Source organism: Zingiber officinale, chromosome 1A (genome assembly GCF_018446385.1).
Source record: "Zingiber officinale cultivar Zhangliang chromosome 1A, Zo_v1.1, whole genome shotgun sequence".
Classification (NCBI taxonomy): domain Eukaryota; kingdom Viridiplantae; phylum Streptophyta; class Magnoliopsida; order Zingiberales; family Zingiberaceae; genus Zingiber; species Zingiber officinale.
The window spans coordinates 134,511,016-134,530,689 of record NC_055987.1 but is presented as its reverse complement, the minus strand read 5'-3'; the positions used below and the strand labels follow the sequence as shown (position 1 = coordinate 134,530,689).

The 19,674-nt window shown below is 38.2% G+C and overlaps 1 protein-coding gene across 2 annotated transcripts; it reads right to left on the bottom strand.

Annotated features, from left to right (window-relative positions):
• Window positions 1–843: 843 nt before the first annotated feature.
• On the bottom strand, window positions 844–5,097 carry LOC122034432. Of its 2 annotated transcripts, none has more exons than XM_042593685.1 (2): window positions 4,873–5,097; window positions 844–3,679 (listed from the first exon to the last, which is right to left on the bottom strand). In XM_042593685.1, the coding sequence occupies exon 2, from the start codon at window positions 3,647–3,649 to the stop codon at window positions 1,124–1,126; it is 2,526 nt and encodes an 841-aa protein (XP_042449619.1). In that variant the 5' UTR covers window positions 3,650–3,679; window positions 4,873–5,097; the 3' UTR covers window positions 844–1,123. The 2 variants fall into 2 exon arrangements, with proteins under 2 accessions (XP_042449619.1, XP_042449629.1); XM_042593695.1 differs by lacking the exon at window positions 4,873–5,097 and adding an exon at window positions 3,772–4,844.
• Between the last annotated feature and the right edge of the window lie 14,577 nt (window positions 5,098–19,674).

Sequence of the window (19,674 nt, the reverse complement as noted above, 5' to 3'; positions counted from 1 at the left end):
ATCACTACGAAGCGATAAGCGAGGAGAAGGTAGATATGATATCAACCCAAATTTTTGATCAACGAATACAGTGGGTCTGATATGATTGCATATCAGGGTCAATATCCTGATACCTACCATATCAACCTAACATGCATGAGCAAGGTCTAACTTAAATCTAGCATCACAGTGGAGCACCTTGCAAACTAATTAAGTATTAGAGTACATCATATTACAAGTGTTGTTGAATATTTATTCCCCAGACATCGAATGAAACCATAAACATGATTTTTGTCATCACCCTTTACTACCAAACTGTAATTTTTTTTACATGACAACCCTATTTTACAGTAGTAAATTTATACATACATCGGTAAATCTTTAACTGTCTTCTTCTACTAATTTTCCTCTTACTACAAATTTGTTCTTCAACGATGCGGTTCTTAATCGCTATTGTCCTATGAACTCTTCTCTTAAAATTCTTGCGACAATATCTCTAAACTCTAAATAGTCTTTTGCAATGCCGCCAAATAACACGAGAAGGTATAACAAGCAGAGGTTCATGATCGCTTCGTGTTTATAAGACCAGGATGAGGGATGGAGGGAGAGAGAGGATGAGAGGACGTGCATCCGAATCATAAAATAATTTTCAATTAAAAATGTGACTTAGATATTTGAAAAATGATGATTGACAAGAGGAGATTGACGGAAGGGGTAAAAGGAAAACTTTATTTTTTATTTTGTACCATTTAATAAAAATAAAATTACGATATGTCTTTTAATAAATATTATATTGAACCTACACCATTTGATAAATGGTCGATTATTATAAAAGGGAACAGGTGCAAAGAGAACTTTAAAAAAAAAATGAAAAGCAAATTTATTTATTACTGTCTGACAGGTGTTTTGATTATCCACTAAGCTTAGACAAGTGTGGAACGAGAAAAGTCAAGGTACAAACAAAATAGAAAAACGAGTAGCAAAACTTATTTGAAATATACAGCAGGACTAAAACAAACACAAGCAAAACCTGTTAGCCTTTTATTCTGATTCTAATTTTATTACTGTTGCCTGAGAGAACACCTTCAGAGCATATTAGTATGCAATCCAATCTCATGCAGATTCAATGGCAAAGAAGAGAATATTATGACGCACGCAATCGTGGAAATGAAGCATCAGAAAGAGTTGGTGGAACTCGAGGAGGAGACACTTTGCCTTCGTGAAGTGAGATAACAGTTTCAAAAGCACCAACCAGGGCCTTCACCTTGCTCTTCCTTGTCACAACAAGTTTACTAGCAGTTTCCTCAATCACCTGATTCAACAAACGTTGTGTGTCTTTCTTTTTCTGCACATCTTGGTGCTTCAGAACGACTAGAAGTGCTTTTGCAAGGGAAGCATTGGAGTTTGGAACACTTCGACCACTCCTAAGAAACTTTGTATGGAAATCTCCTTCATCGTTTTGGTTGTCACTTGCCAATTTACAACGTCTGAATCTGAGAATTCTTGGCACATTGTTCTCAGGTTGCAGGCTAGTGACCTTACCTCTTCTGAATTTCAACTTCTGAGGGGTGGAAAATTTATCTTCCAAGTGGACACTTGCGGTTCTTCTATGTGGTCTGTCAATCTGACTCTTGGAGATAACAGTAAATTTTGTATCAACGTCACCTTTAGCATTTTGTTTGTCACTTGCTATTTTAGCCTGTCTGAATTTCAGTATTCTTGGTGCCTTGTTCTCAGATTGCAGGTTGACTACCTTACCTCTGCTGAATTTCAACTTGAGAGGTGTAGATAATTTATCTGACTGGATGCTTGCGGTTCTTCTATGTGGTTTACCAATTTTATCCTTCGATATAACAATGGAGCTTCCTTGTGCTACTGCTTGTCTCATATCAGGTTCATTCACTCCAAGAGATTTAGAACCAATGTTACCCTCTTTCCCAACAGATTTATTCACTTCCACATGCTTTCTAACATTTTGCTTCAGAGACCTGAGATTTATGTTCTCTTGTTTTGGCCCACTACATTCACCACTTTCTTTCTTTGGTCCCAGTTTCCCAGCTCTGTTTTCAATTTTCACCAGAGGGATGGGGGTTATATTCCTGTTTTTACATAACTTTCTTGTTGAAACTTTTCTAGTAAGGGATCGCACAGATAGAGAACTCAAGGATTGCCCCAGTACTTTGTTCACTTCTCTACCTGAATGGCTTGAAACCTTGCTTATCTTATCACTCTGTAATTGATTCAGATTTTCTGAAGAAGTTGATTGAGACATAGCTTTAAGTAAGAGATCCCTGGCTTTCACGGGGTTGGCTGGCTCAGAAGATTCATTAGCAGTCTTACCAGCTGATAAAGCTCTTTTCTTGACTGTCCTGGTTGTCTCAGCAACAAGGTTGTTATTCATCTGTTTAGTCTCTGTCTTACTAGAAATTACCGATTTGCTTATTACACTTAACGAATTCTTTTCCTTTGTATTTGAAATCCCAGATACCATGACCTTTGCAGGTCGAATGATTTTGGTTCTTCCGTGGGCGCCAATATTTTCATCTGCACTTTTGAGTTCAGTTATATCTCCTTTTGCTTTGGCTACTAGAGGACCTACCTTTTGTCCCCTTTTATTTGCACCGTATAGTGTTGTTGTCTTGCGTGGTATACCACCATTGGCAAGTTCCTTCCTGGCTGATATTGCATTTTTGTGATTCTTAGGCTTCACGCTTGAGACTTCAACAGGCGATGCGTCCAGTTCGCTTAAAGTGATATGCTCACTAGAAGCAGTGTGTTCCTGTACAGGAAATGTGGCATTCAGCTCTTCAGAGATCCCTTCTAGAAGATTGGAAGATGTATGGTGGATCTCTTCTAGAAGAATGGAAGATGTATGAGTGACCGAAGCATTGATGTGTTCAGTTGATGATGAAACCATGAGTTTTACCACGACAGGTTCAGTTGATGATCCTTCTGTAGGTCCAATCTCGCTAAAGGCAATGACATTCTCCACTGCTTTCTGATCTAGATTGATGCTTATGGGCTTCACAGGTAATCCTAATCCTTCTGACAGATAATTTGACTCATGCAAATCAGAAGCATTGCTTGGTGAAACGGATGATGGCGTCATTAGTTCGATGCATGTTGTTTCCTCTGATGATCCGTCATCTTGATTCGGAGGTGCATGCTTAACAAGTGAATCAGTCATCTTAGCACTTGAGGGAAAATCGAACTCCCAATCCATGGAACCTTGAACTGAAACTTCTTCTGGATTTGTAGTCGAGTCAAAAAGCTGAATTATCTTTTCAGTTGGAAGATCAGAAATCTGAATTATCTTCTCAGGTGGCATATCATTTTCTGGCTTCTCAGGTGGCAAATCTGAATAATCTTTCTTTCCTCTCTCTAGTTTGTTAGCAACGGTGCCTTCATCTTTTTCACCAATAGGGTTGTCTTTATTGGCTAATTTTTTTTTGCGAATAGGTCGCCTTTTCTTAACCTCGACATCATGCTTTATTCCATACTTGCACAAATCATGGCAAGAATTTGTGGAAGCTCTTAGGTAATGAGGAACTGGCTTTTCCTCAGATGAACCTTCCTTTTTCCCTGTCAGGTTTCTTCCCACTGAACTTTTAGGCCTTGATATCTCAGGGGTTACAGAAATAATATCCCTCTCTGCTGCTTCTAAACTCATTGGTGAAAAGTTTGGCTAATATCCAGAATCCTGCGAGAAAAATAAGGTAGGCGTGTGATGTCAAGTTCCCAGCAATTAAACATGAAGCAGCTGTAGAACAAAAGATGAACTTAATGGAACACCTTATATCAAGTCTGAAAATGAGAGAGTTGCTAAAATCATGTTTCAAAGTCGGGTTAGTTGCTGATATAGTGCTCTAGCGTCACACTGATATGGCACTAATGAAAAAGAACACGTGATAATACTATCAACGAAGAATTTATATACTACCAATTCAATAATATTAATGAATCCATGAACTTTCAGAGTAACAGGTAATTGTCCCGATTGTGATTTAAAACAATCTGAAATGTGCCACAAGCAACATTAGCAGTGTGTTTCTGCGATAAAAAAAATGTAAAGAGAACCACAAGATGGATCATGAATTATATATCAGACTCAGTGTACACCCTGGAAGTTCATTTGAAAAGAGTTCATGGAGGAGATTAAACTTATTAAAACTAAACTGTCCTGCAGAAAGCAAAGGAATTAAGGTGAAAAACTACTTGATTTTCCCCTAACTGGCCCAAAATTGCGAGCCTATGAAACATGCACTATGATAAAGAAATTTGGCAATGAAATTGCTAAATCTTAAAATGAGTTGATCGGCATGTTTGAATCCATGCCTACTTACCAAATTCATAAAAAAATTCAAAGTTAAGAACATCTGTTTAATTTAAGACATCCGAACAATTCCAATCGTGGCACTGGCGAACTGAAATTTTCAAAAGCAGGTACATGCGACGACTGCACAAGACCAGTTCTATTTAAAAGCCAAAAAAAGGATTTTCACAGACAAGTATGTACCACTCTCATTTATTTCGAGAAAAAAAGGAAAATTCGACATCCGTGGAGAATTCCGATTTTTTTATAAGCATATATAACATCACTTTTGCAACACGAGAATCTATAAATATACCCAGACCAGCAGAAGGGCACATCCATAGAAACTCAATCTTCCTGCAATCCTCTCGATGAAAGAATTAGAAAGCTAAACATTAAAGTTCCATTCGATCGCCGAAGAACAACGGGTAAAACAATCAGAAATCGGAAGCTCGTCATCCCACTCATCTTCTACCCGCAGCAGATCCAAACACAAGGCGAAGGACGATCTGAAGTCCAAAAAAGACAGAAACGAACAAGAACAAAGATTGATAGGATCAAAACACCAAAGTAAGCACAACCTTTTTCGACTCTCCGATGATTATGTCGGCGAGGTTATCAAAGAAGCCGCAGAAGCCCCATCAAGATCGTACCTTCCTTCCGAATCCCGGACACAAATTACAAAAAGACAATTTACGCAACAGAGTCTCGATCCCGTACTCAAGCAATCAGCCGTGCTCGGGACGATGGCGTTGCCACGGCGTTGTCCGCAGCGTGCTTCCTTGAACTGGACAAAGTAGAGAGAGAGAGAGAGATAGAGAGAAGAACAAGAAAAAAAAAAGGGTAGTTGAATCATCATGGGGCCCACATCCTCCGTGGGCCCCACCCTCAAATGTGAAGGGCAGATGAACCCTTCCAAAAAAACTACCCAGCGGGCCCACCAAAATAATGACTAAAATTGTGGCCCTCGTTTGCCGTTATTCCCGAAGTTAAATAGTTAGGTGAACATTAAATAAATAATTAAGACTCCCTCGTTAGAGTATTAATTTTAATTTTACCCATTAGAAAATCGTGACTAATTGAGGATTAAAAATAAAATTTAGAAAGAATTCAAAGCTCACTGAGAATGTTCATATTCTGTCATCTCGTTATCCCGTTTCATAAAAAAAGAAAGACATTATCTCATCTTATAAAATCATATTAGAATCTTTAAATATTTTCTATTTAAATTAAAGCCAATGAAGTTAACCACTTTTATAGGAATAAAATTAAACTTGCCATACTTATAATATTTGATGTGATTAAATGAAAGTATTCATTAGTCAATTTTTAGTAAAATAAAAAAAATACTACCCCTAATTGTTTTCCCTTCTTTCCAAATCGAATTACAACTAAATAAAAATTCATATTATAAGTACACTAAAACACTTGCTGTAGTTAAATAAAAGTAGTTACTATAACTAAATGAAAATGAAAGAACCTACTATTATTATTTTAATTATTTTTTATTTAAATACAAAATAAGATACTAATCACAATAAAAATAAAGGCAAGATTTGTATAGTAATAATATAAACATCTTGTCATGCAAAACATGCTTATAAAGCAAAGTGGACACTTAGGGAGTATCCATTCAACAAGCCCCCGAGTTTGATGGGATGGTAATAAGCAGAATCCATTTTTCAAGCGACCAAAGTTTAATTTCCATGTAGGGCGACGCACGATTAAACTACTGGCGAAATTAGATTACCATATTAGGAACCACTGTATTTGTTAAATTGATTTAGTGGGCAGAATATAAAATCGGATCGTGTGCTTAAGATTAATCGAATTGTACCATATATACATTTTGATGTGGGATATAACAGGCAGATCCAAGTATAAAAGTATAAAGTGATAGTTAAAATCAAGGTGCACGAGCGGATCTGGGTATAAAGTGATAGTTAAAGTCAAGATGATATAAACATGTTATTCTCCATAGGAATTTGCTCTTTGTCCAATGATAAGACCTTTAGTACGAGGATGATCGTCCCATGAACCAACCAGCTTAGGAGACCTAGTGCTTGGAGCAATGGATTGATAAGAAGAGGATGAATTGCCTATCAAATATTAAAAGAAATCTTTCTCGATCTCTTAACTCAGATTAGTAGTAATCTCACAATTATAACAGGTTAATTGAACAACTGCAAAATAAAAGAGGCAGAAGAATTTACTTGATTATAATCTAGGTGGTTGTTAATCTAAGGCAAATAAAAAATACTAAAAATCTCCTTCATTGAAGGCGGAGAAGTCTCTTACAGTCATTGAATGCTAACAAAAGAACTAGGAAATGAATACTATAGTTGTTGTATATTTCCTAGGGCTAGGGGTCTTTTTATAGTCCCTAGAAAACTCTATCGCAATTTGAAGGCACCTCCAAGATGGTCCAAGGCGTCTTCCATTGGATAAGTTTTATCCACTGTGGATAAAATTATATCTGTGGCTAATGGCTATCGGAAGGCTCCTTCAAAAGCTGGAGGAAGGTGCCTTCGTATGGTTCATCGAAGGCACATTCCATCAACTTTTTACTAGCTGATCTCTTCGCTTGCGTGATTCTTCGGCTAACTGGAGTTGAGCTCACCCGAATTTAACTCCGACCTTCTCCTCGAATAGGCTTCCTCCCCGACTTCTCGCCCCTCGAAAGTCGTGCATGTCCTTCTCATCCACCGGTGTAGTCTTTCGCAGCATCTCATCTCTCGGATGTACTAAACCCGTCAGCTCCTTTTTCCGTGTTATTCTTCTCGCTAGCTACGTATTTCGCTCGACTTCTTGTAATCCTAAGCTCCTGCACACTTAGACATAAAGATCAAATACACAGGATCTAACTTAATTTGGTTGACCACATCAAAACTACCACGAGGTACTTAGAATCTCGCCCTTTTTTATGTGCATCAACCCAAGTTAAAGTTAGGGTTAAACATAAAGTAATAAGAAGTTGCAATTAGAATAATACTTTGCGATGTAAAAAATTAAGCAAGTACGAATAAATTCATACAATGTCCGTATTACTCTCCCTTAACTTGTGTCTATTTTTCCCCTTTTGATCACATAACAAAATAATAGAAAAATATAACAAAAAGTTAAACACATTTAAAAAAATATTCTAGAGATACTTAAGAATTATTTTCAAACACATGTCATTTTTACTAATTAATCATCTATTTTGATAAAAAATAATTTAGAAATTAATTATCTATTTTAAAAAATTTTGAAACTTTTTGTCAAACTTCAGTAGAATAATCCTCATAGTAGAAAATTTTTCACAGAAAAAAGTTAGTTTAACAAATAAAATTGATTTATTTTATGAGAACAACCAATTTTATGAAAATAAATTTTAAAAAAATTCATCTCTAAAAATTCTTCTAATATTTTCTAGATATGAAAAATATATGGTTGAATATTAAAAAAAATTAAAGTCCCTAAATTTTTAATATTAAAAATTAATTTTTTGAAAAATAATTTATAATAATTCAGACATTATTCAAAAAATTTAAAAATATTTATAAGGATAGAGAATATTATGTTTTATCACAAAAAATAGTTTTATAAAATAAGTCTATGAAATAATTTTAAATTTTAAAATATAATTTTTGTTGATATCTTCGTAGAAAGTAATTTAACAGAAAAAAATTGTTTAACAGAAATACTTCTATTTTATAAATATAATTTGAATATGAAATTTGAACAGACAAATTAAAAAGAAAATGTTTTCTAAAAAGAAAATGATTTCTAATAAAAAATTTAGGAATTTAATCAAAGAAGGATTTTGAAACCCAATATAGGTTCCTATCTACTGTATTTACTAAAAATTTCAAAGGTACATAATTTCTAGAAATTTTCCTAATTTATCCTTGGTGATTTCTAATGTACCAGTTGATTCTATTATTATTTGTAAATTTTGATTTTCGATAACTATTGGAATTCAAACCTGTATAGTCATTTTCTAATTTATATTCGTGCTTTCAATTTATCATTTTCCATTCTTAGATTATCAAACATTATTATGGGGCATGAATTAGCCAAGGTTAGGTTTATCTTAGCGTTTTCTCTTTTTAGTTTTACTAAATCCTTGGAAAATACCTTAATAAATTGAAATGACTTTTCAGGAGGTAAGACACATACCTTACTTACCTCGTATTCTAATATTTCTTCTTTATCACAACTTTCTTTTGAAGATCCTCCCCCTTCATCAATGCTCATCTCTGAACTGTTTTCATCTTCGCCTTGATGGTCGGCCAGTAGAGCTAGCCCGGCGTAGGCCGCGATCTCAAACTCGAAGAACAAAGATTCATCCCATGTCGCCTTTAAATTCTTGAGTTTTGATCTTATTGGTGTTGGAATATATACTAAAAGCCTAGCTTTTGTAAACATTTATTTTAAAATAAAAGAATCATATTTGGTCAATATCTATATTTATTTATTAAATATAATTGTTCAATTAATTTATATAGTAGATAACATGGAGTGTGGTGTCACACTCAGAAGATCATGTTATCGGTTCTTTATAAATTATAAACAGTTGCTCACGACTAAGATGGAAAGGAACAAACCATCGAAATAGTCATAGTGTAATTAAGTATTAGTTTATCTTGATTAATAAATTACACTAGTACACTCTTAGTGTATTGAGTAGGGTCATTTAGGTAAGTTCTTTTTGTACTGACTTAATAAAAGAAACTAGACCTTAGTTATTATGAAAGTATGTGATCTTAATCCTAATATAATAATAAGCACATATATTTAATATTTATTTCTTTAACTTATCAAAGGGTGAGGTTTAGCTCGATAAATCAATATGCCTGATAAGTTGAAAAATAATATTCCTTATAGTGTATGTTGTTGATTATAGAAGGAATCTGTGTCCTAGTTATCTAGGTTGAGAATGTCCCCAAGAGGAGCTCATAAGGATTGTCATGTTAAACTCTGCAGGTGGACTTAGTCCAACATGACAATGAAGTTGAGTGGTACTACTCTTGGAGCTAGATATTAATTAAGTGAGTTGTCAGTAACTTACTTAATTAGTGGGCATTCGTAATTTTAAACATAGAGAGACTAACACACTCATGATAAGAAGGAGCCCATAATGTAATTTGGGATTGGTGCGGTAGTGCGATAATAACTCTCTAGTGGAATGAGTTATTATCGATGAACTTGAGTTGTGTGTTCGGGGCGAGCACGAGATACTCAAGCTCATCGGAAGGTCAAAACCAATTTCTCCTCTAGGTCCCGGTCGTAGCCTCATTAAAGCCTCAAGTCCATCCAAAGAAAGACTCATCTTAGTGTCCAAGAAAGGGGTCGACCCAATGCTTGGTGACCAAGCAAGGGTCGGCCACATCCACTTCTATAGGGGCCGGCCAAGATAAATTCAAATACGAGGGTTGTTTTGAATTTTTAAAATCTTCTCTTTGTAAAAAACTATAAGTTTTAAAAGAGAGATTTTAATTTTCAAAACTTTTCTTATTTGAATTAGGCCACATGTTTTAATAGAGAGTTTTAAAAGTTTTAAAACTTTCCTTTTTTAATCATCCTCATGGTTTAAGAAAAAAAAGGAAGATAAGTTTTAAAATTAAAATTTTCTATCATCATATTAAAAAAAGAAATTTTATAAGAGTAGTTTTAAATTTTAAAACATGGTTTTAATTTTTAGAACTTTCTGTTAGGGATCGGTCGACCGGCTTGAAGGGGGGTTGGATAGATGGCACCCCCAAATCTTTGCTTCCTACACTTGTTAGCTTGCGCAGCGGAAATACAAAACAAACAAGCTAAACTAAAGACAAGAATAAGAAAGGATGCAAACCGCTAACAAGCACGTTTACGTGGTTCGGAGATAACTTGCTCCTACTCCACGGCTGTCCGTAAGGTGGACGATCCCTCAATCCGTAGGTGGATTAATCCCCGGAAACTCCGGCTAGCACAATCCTCCTTGTCGGTGGAGAAAGCTCGCCACAACTCGATCAAGAGAACTTGGATTGCTAGGGCACTAGTTGACTACTAATTAGAGGTTACCCACCACTAATTTCGTCAGGGATAACCAAGCTTCCAAGCCTTGGTTATATAGGCCACGGGTTGGAAAACCCCGCCTACCAATCGACTGCTAAAACATGCAGTCGACTGCCCTCTATGGAAATTCGACCGTTACATCCCAACGGCTCGATTCCACACTGCCAGTCGACTGCACCAGTCGACTGCTACAGTACTGCTACAGTAGCGCTACAGTACTGCTACAGTAAAGCCCTAAAACTAGGATTTTACTCCGAGTATAATCTCTCATGCACTCGTACCCTCACCCTTATGACTCATTTGACGCTTCCTTTGCAGCTTTGACCTTTTGCCTTCAAGCCTACTTCCTTTGGCTCTCGTCCCTCGGATGCATTCAAGCCAGCGGCTCGTACCCAATGCAATCCTTCGCGTATGCCTCGAAGTCGCTTCCCTCGGCCCTTGTCCTCGCTGCCTTGTCCACGGTCCCTTGGATGCTCCATCCTTCACCGGACCCAAAGCCATCAACCTAAGTCACATGTGTATCCTGCAGTCATGCACAACTCAAGTACACATATCAAATACAAGGATGAACCTAACTTAAACCCTTTGCCCAAACACCAAAACACATGGTCGCACGGACCATTGGGATTGCTCCAACAATCTCCCCCTTTTTGGTGTTTGGTAATACGTTTAAGTTATGGAAAACAAATAGCAAATAAACATGCTAATACAATGGACTTACGATGCTAAGGCTACAGACTTGGACTTACACTGCCGAATGGACTTACGTTGCCAAGGTTACACACTTGGCAACCGCCGTAACAAGCATCATGCATTGGAACCTATCCTAAGGCTCCCCCTACACCTATGCTCCCCAATGAGCTAGGATTTTCACAACAGGCTTTTTAAGAACCTATCCCAAGGCTCCCCTACACCTACGCTCCCCAATGAGCTAGGATTTTTACAACGGGTTTTTTAAGAACCTATCCCAAGGCTCCCCCTACGCAAAGGCACTTTCAGGTTTTCCCAACTAAACCTTACTTCTCCCCCTTTGCCTAACATCCAAAAAGTCCTCCAACAATATCCCAATTGTTGAAAACTTGTCATTCCAATTGACCCTAAACTTGTGTGTTTATCCCCCATGGATTTCATACACTTGTATGAGTTGACTTGGTCAAAATTCAGTACTGAAGACAATTTCAGACTGGTATCAGTCGACTGCAAGAAGTACCAGTCGACTGGTCACCACTAGCTGAGCGAACAGAATGGTTCTGTTTCCATCTAGTCGACTGCATGTTTTAGCAATCGACTGGTGCAGTCGACTGCTAAAACTAGCAGTCGACTGGCACAGTTTTTCAGCCTTTTTCAGCATTTCTGACCCAATTTCACAAATGCATCAATAATTTCACAGACCTCCAAAAATCTCCAAATTTTGTGGAGAGGTCTGTTTTACCCATGTCTACTTGGGAAAAATATATTCAAAATGTATCTATCACCAATCCCAAGATTGACACAAAACTCAAAACTAGCTAAATGGTTCAATTTAACCTTGACCTAAAGTCCTAGTTTTGGCTTCCTCTTGATGTATTTGCCCATACTAACCCACAATGCATCTCTAGCATTGGTTTATATGGCATCTATACATCCAAAATCAATTATCATGCTATATGACCCCAATGTCATATTTCTAAGCATGAAACAAAACTAAATTGTGCCAAAACCCTAGGTTTGAGACTCAAGTCCGACTCCAAACCACTTGGCACATCCCATGACCCCTCTAGACTCCCAAGTACAACCCACCTGAGATCCATTGGCCATGGGTCCCAATTTGACTCTTAGAACTCCCCCTAGAGCCCTTAACCTTAGCCACCTCCCTAGGTGACTCATCCACAATGACTAGGCCACATTGGTTCACCTCCGGTGACACTTGGCCTACAAACCTAACTTTCTTAACCTTGGGCACTTTGTCCTTGGTTAATTTATCCTTACCTTTAAATGGCTTTCCCTTGCCATTTATTGGTTTCTCCTTGCCATAGTCATATGCCACCATAGCATAAGACTTTCCCTTAGCATTGGAGGCACTAGATCGGTATCCCAAACCCGATATATCATTGTTGGGTCTTTGGCTACCCAACACCATACCTAAACCCTTAGATCCAACATTGAATCTTTCTAGGGTTTTCTCCAATTTATCAAGCTTTTCCTTCAAAGCTTGATTTTCCCTCTCTAAGTTCCTAAACCTAGAGTCAACATGTCCACCATGGACATTCCTAGACCTACCCTTTCTAGGCATGTGTCTCCCCTTCTTGGGATTAATGCCTTGGGTCTCCTTAGGTCTTCTATTTCTTTGTTTATCATGCATTGGTCTTCTATGGTTTTGATCTACAATTACCCTACTCCTATCATGATATTTAAATCCAAAATTTTGCATGGGCATACAATGATAATCACAATCATTTCTCCTAGCATGCATGGGAACATGAAAATTTGAATTGCATTTCAAATTAGGGTATACCTCCCTTACCCTTGAAGCTCCCCCTTGATTTGAGCTCTTCTTCTTCTTCTCCTATTTCTTTAGATGCGCAAGCTTCTTGATTTCCCTCTTCTTGGGGCATTTTATGTGGTAGTGGCCCTTCTCCCCACACGTGAAGCATGTAATGCACATTCTCCTCCTTTGGGCTTCTTCATTCCTACAACCCATGTTAGTATTCAAAATAACTTGATTGGGTACAGGAGTTACCTTCTTCTTACCCAATGGACACCTACTCTTGTAGTGTCCCTTCTCATTGCAACCGAAGCAAATGATATGCTCCTTTGACTTTGCTTCGGTGGAGGTGCTCACTAGGTTAACCTCCAAGATCTCTTCTTCCTCCGTCTTGGATTCTTCTTCAACCCTTGAGGATGTTGACGATGCTTCTTCATCCTCCTTCTCCTCCTTGGAAGTTGAGCATGACTCAACTTCCGTTTGTTCCTCTTCAACTTGAGCAACAAGACCCATCTCAATGGGTTCTTCGTCCTCTTGTGTAGGTTTAGGTTCTTCTTGTAGAACCATCTTCACCTTGCTCCACAACTCGTGGGCGTTCTTATACTCACCTACACCATTTATCACATGATTAGGCAAAATATCAATCAATATAGATATTACCTTTGAATTTGCCTCCGATCGTGTGGTTTGCTCTTCCGTCCAATGTCGTGGTCGGAGCCTTTTTCCCTTCTTGTCTCTTGGCACTTCGAACGGGTACTTGATCACCATCATTGTATCCCAATCCGTGTCAAAGAAGACTTCCATCTTCATCATCCAAAATGTGATGTCCCCAAGGCTTCCTCCTTCAAACTTTAGCGGTTCTATCAAGCCGGTCATCTTGTGCTTCCTTGGCGGTTAGTCCAACGGAGAGCGTCCTCGCTCTGATACCACTTGTTGGGGATCGGTCGACCGGCTTGAAGGGGGGTTGGATAGACGGCACCCCCAAATCTTTGCTTCCTACACTTGTTAGCTTGCGCAGCGGAAATACAAAACAAACAAGCTAAACTAAAGACAAGAATAAGAAAGGATGCAAACCGCTAACAAGCACGTTTACGTGGTTCGGAGATAACTTGCTCCTACTCCACGATTGTCTGTAAGGTGGACGATCCCTCAATCCGTCGGTGGATTAATCCCCGGAAACTCCGGCTAGCACAATCCTCCTTGTCGGTGGAGAAACCTCGCCACAACTCGATCAAGAGCACTTGGATTGCTAGGGCATTAGTTGACTACTAATTAGAGGTTACCCACCACTAATTTCGTCAGGGATAACCAAGCTTCCAAGCCTTGGTTATATAGGCCACGGGTTGGAAAACCCCGCCTACCAGTCGACTGCTAAAACATGTAGTCGACTGCCCTCAATGGAAATTCGACCGTTACATCCCAACGACTCGATTCCACACTGCCAGTCGACTGGGGCAGTCGACTGCACCAGTCGACTGCTAAAACATGCAGTCGACTGCTACAGTACTGCTACAGTAGCGCTACAGTACTACTACAGTAGCGCTACAGTTCTGCTGCAGTAAAGCCCTAAAACTAGGATTTTACTCCGAGTATAATCTCTCATGCACTCGTACCCTCACCCTTATGACTCATTTGACGCTTCCTTTGCAGCTTTGATCTTTTGCCTTCAAGCCTACTTCCTTTGGCTCTCGTCCCTCGGATGCATTCAAGCCCGCGGCTCGTACCCAATGCCATCCTTCGCGTATGCCTCGAAGTCGCTTCCCTCGGCCCTTGTCCTCGCTGCCTTGTCCACGGTCCCTTGGATGCTCCATCCTTCACCAGACCCGAAGCCATCAACCTAAGTCACATGTGTATCCTGCAGTCCTGCACAACTCAAGTACACATATCAAATACAAGGATGAACCTAACTTAAACCCTTTGCCCAAACACCAAAACACATGATCGCACGGACCATTGGGATTGCTCCAACACTTTCCTTTTTTAACTCATACTTTAAGAAAGAGAGCTTGTAAATTTTATAAGAGGATTTCTTCTTGTAAAATTTTAAAAAATTATATTTCCTTTTTCCCTTGATGAGGTGGTCGGCCACCTTGCTTGGTGCCCAAGCAAGGGGCCAGCCATAATTAAAAATAAAAATCATCACAAAAATTAATGTTGGTGATTGATTCAATCAAGAGGAAAGAAAAGGAAAAATAAAAAGGGAAAAGGAAAAACTAGAGGATGATTTTATTTTTTGTAAAAAGTTTTTCCTTATTTACCTTGGGCAAGTAATATAAAAGAAGGGGTGAGGGGGCTTCATGAGAAACAACTCTTATTCTTTTGCTTGGAGACCCTCTTGGTGTGGCCGGCCCTCTCCCTTCTCTTTTCCCTTTTGCTCTCTTCTCCTTGGTGGTGGTGGTGGCCAGATTTTAGAAGAAGAGGAAGAAGCTTTTGGGTGGTGTTCATCTTGGAGGATCGTCACCCACACGATGTCCAAGGCGAGGCGAGGAATACGACAGAAGATCTCGAGGTCATTAGCTTACAAAGAGAAGGTATAACTAGTAGTTTTCTTCCGCATCATACTAGTTATTTTCTTTGTAAGAATTCTAAATACAAGAGGCAATTAGATCTAGTTTATTGAATTTATTTTTCGAGTTTGTGTTTTCTTTTTTTTTTGAATTTATGATTCGATTGTTCTTTTTGGTTAACCTAGAGTTATTTAAGGAAATTAAATATTAGCTTTCCTTAAAAGGCTTTGTCTAGGCGGTGGTGGTTGCTCTCATATCCAAGAAGGTCATGTGCCTCGTCATGCAATTCTGGAAGCCAATTTTGAAAATTAATATTTAATGGAATTAATAACATAGGTGGATTTGAATCAATAGTGTTAAGTTTCGCTTGCGATTCAAATCTAAACCATTAAGAACAGATAGGTTAAATTTGGAATCAATGATGTTAAGTTTCGTCTGTGATTCATAATTTAACTTCTAAAGAACACAATAGGTTATTTAAGGAAAGGTTCGACACTTATACAAAATTTTTTGTACAGTGGAACCGGTACGTTTTTCCTAGGACTTACCAACAATTGGTATCAGAGATAGAGTTTGCCTCTGTGTGTTTAGAATTCAAATGGGTTATGCACATGTCATACATATTTTAGGCAGGATAATAGTAGGATGTGCTAACTCTTTGGTTGCAGGCTCCAACTATTATGATATTTAAATATTGTGTGTGATCGGACCCTTGGACTTGTCAAGGTTATTATTTTGTGTGCATGATTGTATGTATCAAATACAGCAGGAGCTATATTATTTTTTGAATTTTATTTTTTGTTCGATCTAGAATACATGTATATTCCTTTATGGAATATATGATCAATATTTGTAAAATTCTATATTTGTTGCGGATCGTATCTTTGCGAGGCGTGGTGCTATTGGAGGACCAGAGGCACAGCGGAATAAGAAGCAAGATAAATGCGACAACTCGACCCGATGGCGGTGGCTATAGATGGCAGCAGCTAGGGTTGGAGCATACTGAAGACAGTGAAGGAAAAGACCATAATAATTGGAAAATTAATTTTCAAATTTATTGCTTTTATTTATTGTGATGTTTATGTGCATGTGATGTATGCTAGCATAGGTTAAAATCCTCATTTTTAAATAACTAAGTGGGAGAGGGATTTTAACAAATCTCATGGTCTCCATTACTGGTTTGTAAGTGATGCAACAAGCTTGCGTGTTGGCTCTGAGTGCCTCCCTCCACAACGGATGGGTTTGTTGCCGATCACTATATCAAACTTCCTTTTATGGATGGTTATAGGAAATTATTTAGGAGCATGTGATCTTCTCCAACTGAAGGAGCACAATCCTATTTAATGGACTTAGTATCAAGTAATGATATACACTTAGACGCATTCAATAGTATCTTCCCCAACAGAGTCATTGCTATTGTTTTGTGTGACCAAAGTGAAACCAACTATTAATTTTATTTGTCATAAAGTTAGGATGACAAGATAATAAAATTAATGGGTCACACCCTCCTCTTACAAATGTTGAATTTGTATACGTCCACACTAACGTGGCATGCAATATTCACGGTGATTTGAGGTGTTGGTTAATTTAAAATAGTATTATTTGAGAAATCAATATTATTCTAAATTTAGAGTCTTGACCAAAGTTTATTTTTGTGATTCTTAGGATGACTTTCAACCTACTGGCCATTATACTAAAAGAGAACAAACTTACTGGTCCCAACTATATTGATTTGAAAAGAAACCTGGGCATTGTTCTTACTACTGAAAGCTATAAGTTTGTACTGACTGAGGCTTGCCCTGATGCACCTGACGGTGACTCTACCCCAGAGGAGATTGAGTATCATAAGAAATGGGTAAAAGCTGATGAGATGGCGCGGTGTTACATTTTTGCATCAATGTCAAATGTATTGCAACATCAGCATCAAGATTTACCAACAGCTTATGATATAATGAACAATCTCAAAGAACTCTTTGGGCACCAGAGTCGGACTGCTAGGCAAGAGGCAATGAGAAAGCTAATGATAGCCACCATGTATAGGGGGCACCCGTAAGGGATCATATCCTCAAAATGATGGCCTATCTGAACGAAATACAAGTTCTTGGAGGAGAAATCGATGGGAAAACCCAGGTCGATATAATTCTCCAAACGCAAGCCAGAAGTTTTGAGCAGTTCCGCTTGAACTATAACATGAACAAAAGAGAGTATATGTTGGCGGAACTTTTGACAGAACTACAGGCAGCAGAAGGTATTTTTCGTCAAAGTTCTCAGATTCATTGTGCTGAAAATGGTTCTACTTCTAAGTCGAAAGGTAAGAAGAAGAAGAAACAGGTCTTTTCAGCAAAGAAGGTGAATAAACCTCAGGGTATTGAACAAAAAGCTAGAATGAAGAAGCCGAAGGGCAAGTGCTTCATCTGCAAGCAGTCAGGACATTGGAAGGCGGACTGTCCTCGTAGGAATCAGAACAATAAAGGTATATCTCATGCTCTAGTAGTTGAAATATGTTTAGCGGGGTTATCTACCAGCACCTGGTGTGTAGATACGGGAGCCACTGATCATGTCTGCAATTCTTTGCAGGGGTTCCAGGAAACCCGACGACTATTTGAAGGAGAGATAACCGTCTACATGGGCAATGCTACTAAGGTGGCGGCTGTTGTAGTGGAAGACGTCTACTTATCTTTTGATAGGAATAGAAATTTAATTTTAAGAAATTGTCTTTATGTACCCAGTTTTAGAAAGAATTTAATTTCAGTTTCTAAACTGTATTTGGATGGATATTCAGTTTCCTTTATTAACAATGTGGTTATAAAGAGAAATAAAGTGATTATCTGTTCTGGTGCATTGGTTGGCAATTTATATACTTTAAATTCAATTTCTCCCACAAAGCAAAATATGAAAATTAATAACACATCTTCTAACTCTAATAAGAGAAAATAACCATCGGAAATGAACCAAACGTATCTTTGGCATCTAAGGCTTGGTTATATTAACTTAAGTAGGATTCAAAGGCTTGTAGCCGATGGACTCTTGGGTTCATTAGAGTTGGAAAACTTTCCAACATGTGAATCTTGCTTGGAAGGTAAAATGACCAAGAGACCTTTTAAGGCCAAGGGGTATAGAGCCAAAGATGCGTTAGAACTGGTTCATTCTGATTTGTGTGGTCCTATGTCTATCCAGACAAGAGGTGGTTATGAATACTTCGTCTCCTTTATAAACGATTATTCAAGATACGGATATATTTACCTGATGTGCCGCAAGTCTGAATGCTTTGACAAGTTCAAAGAATATAGGGCTGATGTGGAGAAACGTCTTGGTAAAAGTATCAAGACACTACGGTCTGACCGTGGTGGCGAATACCTCTTTGGAGAGTTTAGGAATTACTTATCAGAAGTCGGGATTCAATCCCAATTCTCTGCACCTGGTACACCCCAACAGAATGGTGTGACAGAACGAAGGAATATGACTCTTATGAAAATGGTTAGATTGATGATGAGTTATTCAGAATTACCAAATTCATTTTGGGGATATGTTCTGAAAATAGCAGTGTACATTCTGAATATGGTACATTCTAAAACAGTTCCTTCTACTCCCATGGAATTATAGAATGGGCGTAAACCTAGTCTGAATCATATCCGGATATGGGGTAGTCCAGCACATGTGCTGAAGGGAGATACTGACAAGTTGGAATCACGTACAGAAGTTTGTCTATTTGTGGGATATCCTAAGGGAATGAAAGGTGGTTTATTTTATAGTCCTAAAAATCATAAGATCATTGTTATCATCAATACTCGATTTTTAGAAAAAGATTATGTAATGAACCATAAGCCTATGAGTGAAATAGTTCTAAAAGAAATAAGAGAGGACACGTCTACTTTAATACCAACAGTACAAGATGAAGTACCACAAGAAACTACAACACGTGTCACACATGATACACAACCAGAGACAGTGTCTCGTCGTAGTGGGAGGGTTGTGAGGCAACCTGAGAGATTCATGTTTTTGGGAGAATCTTCGGACTTGATCTCAGGTAAACATGAACCTGATCCCCGAACATATGACGAAGCACTCCAAGATATAGATGTAGTATCTTGGCAAAAGACAATGAATTCTAAAATAGAATCTATGTATTCTAATAAGGTCTGGGAGCTTGTAGAACCACCTGATGGTGTAAAAGCCATTGGATGCAAGTGGATCTACAAAAGGAAAAGAGAGACAGATGGGAAGGTAGAAACCTTCAAAGCAAGGCTTGTTGCGAAAGGGTATCCTCAGAAAGAGGGAATCGACTATGAGGAGACTTTTTCGTCGGTAGTCATGCTTAAGTCTATCCGGATACTCTTGTCCATTGCCGCTCATATGGATTATGAGATTTGGAA